General features: G+C 44.6%; 1 protein-coding gene across 1 annotated transcript; it reads right to left on the reverse strand.

Moving 5' to 3' along the window:
- Positions 1 to 187: 187 nt before the first annotated feature.
- Positions 188 to 9,860, reverse strand: Mpzl2 (myelin protein zero like 2). The gene is made up of 6 exons (XM_028783793.1): positions 9,693 to 9,860; positions 8,640 to 8,791; positions 8,152 to 8,362; positions 5,559 to 5,706; positions 3,123 to 3,195; positions 188 to 1,714 (listed from the first exon to the last, which is right to left on the reverse strand). Exons 1-5 carry the CDS (start codon positions 9,748 to 9,750, stop codon positions 3,132 to 3,134), a joined length of 633 nt encoding a protein of 210 aa, XP_028639626.1. The 5' UTR covers positions 9,751 to 9,860; the 3' UTR covers positions 188 to 1,714; positions 3,123 to 3,131.
- Positions 9,861 to 10,072: the final 212 nt, after the last annotated feature.

The following is a 10,072-nucleotide window of genomic DNA, read 5'->3' on the forward strand; positions in this document are numbered from 1 at the left end:
GAGGGAGGGAGGGAGGGAGGGAGGGAGGGAGAGAAATTAGAACAAAAGCCTTTTTAGGCATTATTAAAAAAAAAAAACAGAGCAAGAGGTATAGAATGAATTTCAAGACCAAAATGTATATGTTAATTATGCCAATTTGTTTTTAAAGACTGGGTAAAATATCAAGATCCAATATGGAGAAATAGAATCTTTTGGAAATTCCAGTTTATTAAAAATAATAATAATCTGTGCAGCCCAGTCAGTGAAGACTAAACCATCACGTCGCAAAGATTCACCCTGGACCTGAACTTTTAGATGTCCTCTGCACTCCAAACAGTGCTGGTGTGCACAGACCGTGTAACTAGATGAAAGGAAGAAAGCCATCCCTCCTCTTTCCATAGGCCTCTTGAGAAGTTTGCTTTACACTCAAATAAAGGGAAAAATAAAATTGGTTCACTCCATTTAGGTAGTTTTGGTATTTCTTTGACCCACGGGAAGTTCTCCTTAAAATAAGGTGAATTAAAACCAAAAGAACTTTAAATAATCTCTTCCAGTTCTCACACATAAGACTGTTAAAAATGGTCATTTGCTTTGGGTTGGCCTTCTTCACAAATCTAATTTTTTTTTTTAAGTTGTAGTATATCACAACGTCTTCTAATTGCTCAATGACTCCAACCTGCAAATGAACAGAATCTTCTAAGGTAGGGGTGGAAGAGAACACATACCAAGCAATCAGTGCTCATTACAAACCTCCAGTTGGGCTAGACGTTGGTGGGACACTTGAGAGCTGAGACAGGGGGTCTCTAGGTTTGAGGCCAACTCTGCATAGTTAGCTCTAGACCAGCCAGCGCTACATAGTGAGAACCTGTCTAAAAATAAATAAATAAATACAAAAGTGGTACTGAGAGATTCATCCTGGTAGCACTTGCTGATATCCTGGTGTTCTGGGGACCTTTTGTAGTTATTGTGCTCAGACTTGCACTGTCACCTATAAACCTTAGAGTAATTGACAACACAATAAACCTAGAACACTGAAAAATAATCAGTAAGACAGGATGTTTCCATTTCAAAACAGCCATGAAAATCGGACTTCCAGTGTGAATTTTGGGGTTTGGTTTTAATCAAGAATGGCTGGAAGATTTAGCTCATCTTTTTATGACTTAATTTATCTTATGGGGGCGGGGAGGATGGTTGCCTGCATGTACCATGTGCATTCAGTGCCTGCAGATACCAGAAGAGAGTTCTACATCCCCTGTAACTGGATACTGATGGTTGTGAGCCACCAAATGGGTGCTGGGAACTGAACTGGGATCTGCTGAAAGAGGATAGATGAGCCATCTCTCCAGACCCTTTAGCACACCTGTGCGATGTTCTAAAGAAACTGAAATGTGAGAACGTATGTCTGGGTAAACAAGCTAGCTGGCTTCTTACCCCTTTGATGCCAATATACACAGGAATATAGGAGTCACACACCATAGGCATGTGGAAGGACAAATATGTAACCTCTCAGTTTACAAAAGCTGACACACAGTTGTGCTCTGGGATTAGACAGAACCCTAGTGATGAAGGTAAGCCTGAGTCCAGTGGCTCAGGCAGAACCCTAAGCTGCCAGTCAGGGGCGTTGCTCATCTAGGCAGGTTTGTGCTGCAGAACCTGTAGGATGACAGGTCATCGCTGGAAACATGTCCATTGATTTCAAGGGGGTGCTGGTGCAGTCTTTGAAAATCCTCAGCTTCTGGAATACAAAAGGTTAAAAGGTCAATGTCCTTGAGAAAAGTCCAAGAGGAATACCTGGCAGTGCCTAGCATGTACACACGACATCCATCATCCACTCCTAATGAAAATTTTGTTTGGTTTGGTTGATTTGGTTTCTTTTTTGTTTGTTTGTTTGTTTTTTGAGACAGAGTATAGTCTGTGGTTTCTGACAGGAGATACAAATTTAAACAAATTACAAAAAAATCTATGTAGCTTAGGCTGGTCTGGAACTCAAGAGATCCATCTGCCTCTGCCTTCCAAATGCTAAGATTAAAGGCATGTGGCAATGTCCAGCCCAAACTCCACAAATTTTTTGTAATTTGTTTAAATTTGTATCTCCTATCAGAAACCACAGACTACACCTGATGATATTAGTTGGTTAATTTTTCATTAATCTTCCTGATTTATTTTATTCTCTGAGTGTTTTGCCTGTTTATTTGTATGTGCACCACGTGTGTGCTGTGCTCACAGAGCTCAGAAGAGAATTTGGATCTCCTGGACCTGGGATGGATGGTTTCAAGCCACTCTATGAGTGCTAAGAACTGAATTGGGGGGGGGGGGACTCTGCAAGATCAGGAAGTGTCTGACCCAGAGAGCCATGTCTCTGATCCTTAGATCACCTACCGTCACGCCTTAAATGATTCGTAATAAAAACCAAACCATCGGAGATTAATCTTTTCACTTCAAATGAAATGTCGAGCTGGACAGATAAGATAAGTCAGCTGGTAAAGTGCTTGTCATGTAAGAATCAAGGTCTGAGTTCAATCATCAGAACCATGTAAACAACTGGGCACGGAGACACATGCTTAGAATCCAGGCACTGGGGAGGCAGAGAGGAGGAGGAGCTTCGATGACCACACAGCCTAGCTTAAACAGCAAGGCCCAGGCCAAGTGAGAGACTGTTCTCTCTCTCTCCCTCTCTCTCTCTCTCTCTCTCTCTCTCTCTCTCTCTCTCTCTCTCACACACACACACACACACACACACACACACACACACACACATACACACCAAGGTAGATGGTAGGTGAGGTTGTCATCTGATCTCCACAGGCATGTGCAGACACACACACATACAAATACACACACAATTGATTCACATATTGGAAGTTCATTATTGGTAGTGGCTAATAGAACCCTCCAACCTCAAACAGTAGAATCCTCTCAGCCTTAAAGGCTCAGTCTGTCTCCTTAATCATATACTCAGGTACTCTGAAAGGGGAAGTCAACTCTGAGGCTAATAGGAGACTAATCTGCCTGACCAAGAGTCTCTGCTTCTGAATAGGAAGTGTCCTCAGCTATCATCGTACAGTGACTCGAGAGATCTCTGTTGGAGATGAGCTAACAGCTGTGCAAACTGAAGAAAGAAGTCACCCGCGTGTGACCCTTACCTCACAGTGTTAGTCTGTATCTTCCACATAAACAGAGACCTTGGCCCCTTGGTTGAGTTTCTCTTCTTCTTTTCTGTAACCAAGGAGCAGAAGTCAAATGTTAGGTGACTGAGGAGGAAGCAAAGGTGGCAGGTCCCATAGCAGCATCAGGAGAGGTATCCTGGCTCATGCTTTGGGAAGAATTACAGACACCTGGACATCCATTCAAAATTCAGAGAACTAAACTGCCAGTGCCGTGTAAATGATAATGCCAATGCCCCCCCGTGTGACCTACGAGTTCAAATTCACTTTTCAGAATGAAAGATAACTCCCCTGGGATCTAATACAGTACTATGGGCGTTTAAAGTGCACACTTATGCTTTACCACGGTGTCTGACTTCGAATGTCTACACCTCTGCAAAAAAAGGAAAAAAAAGATTTTTTTTTTTTTGGTTGACCTAGAAATCTCCTTGATTGATTATATTCTCTTCGAATCAGAATGCTGTTGATGGGTCCCTTAGATGCTTCACAATCGATTGCATTTATTTCAGTAAATATTTTCTAATCAAAATAAATGAATGGTTCTGGGAGGGTTACTTATAAATTCATATGCAAAAGAACGCATTGAGACTCTTAATTATACATAAAACCTGAATATAACTAAAATTACAAAACATTTAGAAGAGCTGGACTTCATCAAAACAGAAAACTCTCGTATCTTGATGGATAATGTTCAAGAAGAGGCAGAGAGAACCCAGAGAAAGGCAGCAATTGCAGGTAACACAGCTTAAAGGGGCCAGACAGCTAACTGTTACAGCTTAACAAGAAGAAGACATCCACCTCATTTTCAGGGCAGACGGACTATCTGAATAGATCCATCTCCAGAGAAGCTCTGTAAACAGCGGCTAATCAATCACCTGAGGTGAGGACCATTAGTCATCACAAAGATGTAAACCAAAAATCTCACTGACATACCACCTCATGTCCACTAGAGGGCAATAATCAAAAGTAAGAACGTGGAGAAAGTTTTTTGTTGGATTTTGTTTTGTTTTGTGTTTGATTAGTCGGTTTGTTTGTTTGTTTGTTTGTTTGTTTGTTTCAAGACAGGCTTTCTCTATATAACCTGGCTGTCCTGGACTCGCTTTGTAGAACAGGTTGGCCTCTGTAGAGCAGAGATCCATCTGCCTCTGCCTCCCAAGTGCTGGAATTAAAGTTGTGTACCGCCACACCCAGCTAAGTGGAGATATCCTAATGCCCATACAAAACACTCCTTCAAAAAAAAAATCCCTCCAAAAAATTCCTCCAAAAAAATTCAACAGTTATCAATGACTTGACGCTATTTCTTCTTTCATTTTTGGGAAGAGTTGAAAGTATGTGTATACAAAACTGTGTGTAGAGTGTGTTTGTAGTGATTGATATTAGGTACAATAACCAAAGGGGAAGAACACATTGAACAGACAAAAACAAATATGTAGTATGTCCATTATACTGGAGTATCATCCAGACATAAAAACGAATGAGGGAGCTCAGTGTGTAAACTGTTTGCTGTGCAAGGATCTACGTTCAGATCTCTGGGTACCGTGCAAACCAGCCCCAAGAGTGAACCCCTTTAGTCCTAGTGATGGGAGGTGGAGACAGAAGGATCCCAGAGGGTTGCTAGCCAATCAGTAAGAGAGTCATGTCTTAAATTAGGTAAGAAGCATTTGTGAGTCACCATATGGGTGCTGGGAACCCAACCCAGGTCCTCTACAAGAGCCCGTGTTCTTAACTGCTAAGCCATCTCTTTGGCCCAAATAAGTGAATTTTGTAGCTTATACATTTTATCTCAATTTAAAAATGTTTACTGAGCACTTACTGTCGCGAGAGCAAACTTTCCAGCCTCTGGGTCCAAGGGACGGCTGAGGACCTCACCCTATATCCCTTTACACGTGTGTTTCGCTTCACAGAGGATATCTTTAAAGCTTCACATATACGAGTTTTTTATAGCACCGAAATTCCACATAATAATGAAATTCTATGGTGAGACCTTTTGTAAAGTTAAGAAACCTTTTGAATTCCATTGCTGCTGTTAGTTTGTTTTTAAATACGTGTATGTGTCTGTCCGAATGCAAGTTTGTGCACATGAGGTCACACAGACCGAAGGTGTTAATTCCCCCTGGAGCTGAAATTACAGGCTGTTGTGAGTCACCAGATAGGGGTGCTGGGAATTGAACACAGATCCTCTGCAAAAGCGTTCTGTGCTCTTAACCACTGAGCCATCTCATTAAGAAGCCTTTTGTGTCACCACTCGTGATGCCCTAACTTACCTGTCCTATGAACTGGAAACCTCTCATACATTTGCTCAAAAAGAAAATCAACTGTCCACAACAGTTGTTTGGCCCCGATGAAAAAAATCCCAAGCGCCAACCACCCTAAGAGTGTGAGCAGGGGTTCCCACCAGCGCTCACTCAGCCTTACGATTTTGTCCCCTCAGCTTTATCGGCCCTTTCCGCAAATCGCTTTTTCCGGAAGTGCTGGAAGAGGACCACCACGATGACGATGATAATCATCAGTGCGCAAGCAGAGCCAATGGCCACCGCCAGGAAGTAGATCTCAGAGAAGGGCACTGCGAGGGGAGAAAAACAAGATGGCAGCTAATTAGGTGAGATCTGTCGATGCATCTCATCGTTAACCGGACTCTTCCTCTCCTACTTTTGTGAAGACCATGTAGCCTTCGGCAGCAGTGGGAAACCTACACAGACTCCATCGGGGCTTCTCTAGTGTGACTCTAAAAGCAATGACAGCTCCTCTGGGGAACTTTGAAGTGAAATTCTCAGGCCCCACCCCAAACGGGCTGGACTAGAAGCACTGGGGGTAAATCCAGCAATCCATGTTTGAACATGTTTTCCAGGTGATGATGACGACACCCAAGTACTGTGAACCACTGAGTCACTTGAACTGCCCAGTAATTCAAGTTTTTGCTGGTCTAGTCGGACCTATGCACAACTCAATTCAAGGCAACCCTACTCACCCCCTCAGTCAGTCATTTGCCCAGGCTTTAAAGTGTTTACTGTGCTCCTGCTGTTATAAGGGAAATGAAAGGGAAGACAGGAAGTAAACGGATAAGGAACATCCAGAAGGGACATCAGGAGGATATTTATCCCAGGACTTTCCAGCCTGGAATCTATCAAAGATGAAGCTCCTGGGATCCAGTGGCTTCTTCTAGCCTCTGCAGGCACCAGGCACATAGATATACATGCAGGAAAAACACCAAAACGCATGATGGAGAAGGGGCAGTCTCTTTAGATGTACCTCCATTTCTTAAAATACAGAAACAGGGCCACGGCTTCCTGTAGGCTCTCAAAAAATGTTAAGTGATTGCTAGATTGTGTGTGTGTGTGTGTGTGTGTGGTGGTGGTGGTGGTGGTGTTTGTTGTTTTTGTTTTGGGAGTTTTGAGATTTTTGCCTAGCTATTAGAAAAACAAAGAAAAAAAATCTGAGGTCTCACATCACTTTTACCTCACTTTTTTCAGTACTCAGAGGACTGACGTAAACCACATGGCTCTCTCTTGGGAGGAGAGCCTAGAAAGGTGGTTTTAAACTAAACTGAGGAGACAACCACACCACATGACAGACTAAGGCGTTTTGAACAATGTGGTGTGTTAGGAATACATACTACCTCAACTCTTAAGAAGCTGAGGCAGGAGGATCTCAAGTTTGAGACCAGCCTGGCTAGCCTAGACTGCACAGAGAGATCTTTTCTCAAATAGCAACACGCACACCAGAAAGAGCTAGCTCTATCTTATTAGCTGTGTAACCTGGGTTATTCATTTATTTGTTTATTTATTTATTGAACCTCAGTTTCCTATGTGAAGACATAACAATAAATAAAACTGTGCCTGCCCATAACAAGAGCACATGTTACTATTATAATCTTCAGTAGAACTCAGAGTTTGGAAGACTTTCACAAATCTGTTACATCGCTTGTCTTCACAGAAACCTTTGTTATAGTATTCTCACTGTACAGATGACAAAAGCAACATTTACGGATAATTGATACATATGTAACCGGGGCTGATACACATGTAACCGGGGCTCAGCTGCAGTTCTCCAACTCAGAAGTTGTGGTCCACATTCTTTGTCACCCGGCATCATTTCTAGACTGTTCTTGTAGTACGGGCAACCCACTACACTAGTCGGAGAACAGTTCGAGAGTCTGAGATGGTTAGGGGTGAGGGACTTCCATACTAACTACGTGAATTGGGGAGTGACTTACACTTGGTGAGCCTCAGTTTCCTTCTTAATAAAACGGGAGACACTAAATACATAGCAGACTCAGGAGATGCACAAAGAATAAGTAAGACAAAGCTAGAGAGAGGACTCAGCAGTTAACCTCGCCGTCTGCTTTTCCAGAAGACCTCAGTTTGATTCCCAACACTCACATGCTCTGCCACAACTATCTGTAACTCCAGTTCCAGGGGCTCTGACACCCTCTTCTGGCTTCCAAGGGCACCAGGCACTTAAGTGGTGCACAGACGTATATGGAAGCAAACCACCCATGCACATAAAATAATGATTGTTAAACTGTTTTTAAGAGAATAAATAAAATGTACATCGTATAGCTTCTGACATCGGGGAGTCCTGAGTAAACACTGGTGACCATTATGGAGAGTGTTGTCAGTATTAAATGAGCTAGTGAACCAAGCACTTTGGGCTGTGCTTAGCACACCAGGTACCCAATAAGCATCTTGAATAAATGAAAGAATGAACAGGCCTATTGTGAGCGTCTTGATCAGGCACTTCCTGTCCTTTCTACAACCTCAAGGCCGTTCTTGTCACAGATTCCTCAGATTTCTTTGTATTATTTTGTTTCTTTCCCTGACCAAACAAAGCATTTTTTTTCACCCCAGGACTCCTCAGTCTCTGAAGTTCCCAGCTCTGAAGACCTAAACCCTCTCCTCTCCCTTCCAGCTTTCACAAAAGATGGCTGTGTGTGTGTGTGTGTGTGTGTGTGTGTGTGTGTGTGTGTGTGTGTGTTTGTGTGTGTGAGCTTTCACTTCCCAAAACCTACCAGTGTGCACAACACTGAGCCGTATTGTCCCGATGAGACCGTCAACATCAGGTGGATTCTTCACCTGACAGGTGTATGTCCCATTGTCGTCAAACTGCAGCTTCCAGAGCAAGATGGAGACATCGTACCGCTCAGGGTTTCCATCCCAGACCACCCGGTCTTTGAACCGTCCACTCATGGGTCTGAAGGGATCCATGTGGTAGTAGAATACCTACAGAGGAGAAAGGGTGATCTTTCCTTCTCTGTCCAGGGCAGAAGGCTGAGATGGTGGGGGTGGAAGAGAAGCATCATCACGTCTAACCAATGGGCCAGCTCCTTGGAACATTCTCTGGCTTCCCTTATTCTCAGACCTATAACTCTCTGTCGAAAGAACTGGTTCCCAACTTAACCCCATGCATGTGCCTAACCCAGGAAAGGCCAGGGGAAAAAAGGATTGCCAAATGCATCCTAGTCAAGAGTCCTCTGGAAGGTGACAAGAATCTACTTACAAACTGCTCACGACCCCCATCTCGAGGTCGGAAATTCCACGTCACAGTTAGTGCATCTCCCACAGGAGCGAAGCTGGAGAAAGTGCATTTTAACCGAACATCTGTCCCGTTGACTGCCTCCAGGGCCCCGGAGGTGTAAATTTCCACAGCAGCTGTAGGACAAAAGGCCGCAGTGGAAGGAAGGAAGAGGTTAACGGGCGGGCGGTGTATCATTGAGAAAAGACGCTGACACTTTCCAAATAAGCCAACCTTCAAATTCACTTCACCGGGAGTCTGCATACTCCTACCTGCACACAACTTTGACTCTCCCATCCCGAGGGCCAATTAGAAGTAAAACTACCTGGTGCGCTCACTTTCTTCACAGTCTTACCGTACCAATTTCAGAACTATAACCAGAAACTACAAACATCAGCAAAGATGGAAAGCAGAAACAAAAATCCAAACGTTGGTCAGACACGATGTATTACGATCAAGCAACACAGTATATGTTTAAAAAAAAAAAAGTTTCCAAGCAGGTAAGCTTTCCAGCATGTAGACATGGGGTTGCTGCTAGCCTGCAGGTCAATCCACCTCAGCAGTTGTGCTTGCCTGGTCCCCTACCCCGGGACCCTTACACCACGTGGCTTATTTACAAGTCCGGTGCATGCATTGGGACAGCTTCAAAACCACAGCCGGACTCTAGCTCTGATAACCTAGGTTTGCTCTGTGGTGCTGCAGGGAGTCGCAGACAAAATCCTCCCACGGAAATCCAAGGGCCAAATCTAGCCAGCAGCCCGAGGTTGAGAGCAGCCACACAAAGATGGTGTGTAACCTGAGATCAGAAAGCCCTCTCTGTGCCTGAATCACGGGCGGCCAAACACACCTAAACCTGTTTGCCCAAAATACTGCCCCAAAGCAACCCACAGAATTGAAGTTTCACCGAAATCTGGACTAGAACGAACTGCAGTTGGGGCTCGATCTCCCAACTGAGCCCTTGGGACTTCTTCAAGCCATGAGCTCTGTCTTTACAGTGGGCGGTGATGTAGAAAATCCTAGAAGCCCGCCAGTTCTTACCTGTGAGCTGTAAGCTCAGGAGAAGTGGAAGCACACGCGCGGGGCTCTTGCCATACATCAGGGAAAGCCAGCCCGTGGCCCCAGAGGCCAGACCCGGCAGACCCAGGACTCCCAGCCAAAGGCAAGGCTAGGACGAGCAGGCGCCGCAGTTTCCTTCAGAGAGGTCCGAGTCCCTCACCTACGGGAAGGTGCACAGCAGAGCCAGCCAGTCGTGACTCATCCCGCCCAGGCCGGTACAGCTCTGGAATGAAAGGTGGGGCCTCCGCACCCAGCGCCCTCCTCCCGATTCTCCCTCCCGCCCTCCTCCACACTCCAGCCCTCTGCGCAAAGGTCTCCAACTCTGCGGTCCTCTTTACTTTTCCGTTCATCTGACCGAGCCC

Source organism: Grammomys surdaster, unplaced genomic scaffold (genome assembly GCF_004785775.1).
Source record: "Grammomys surdaster isolate TR1022 unplaced genomic scaffold, NIH_TR_1.0 1164, whole genome shotgun sequence".
In the NCBI taxonomy this organism is placed as follows: Eukaryota; Metazoa; Chordata; class Mammalia; order Rodentia; family Muridae; genus Grammomys; species Grammomys surdaster.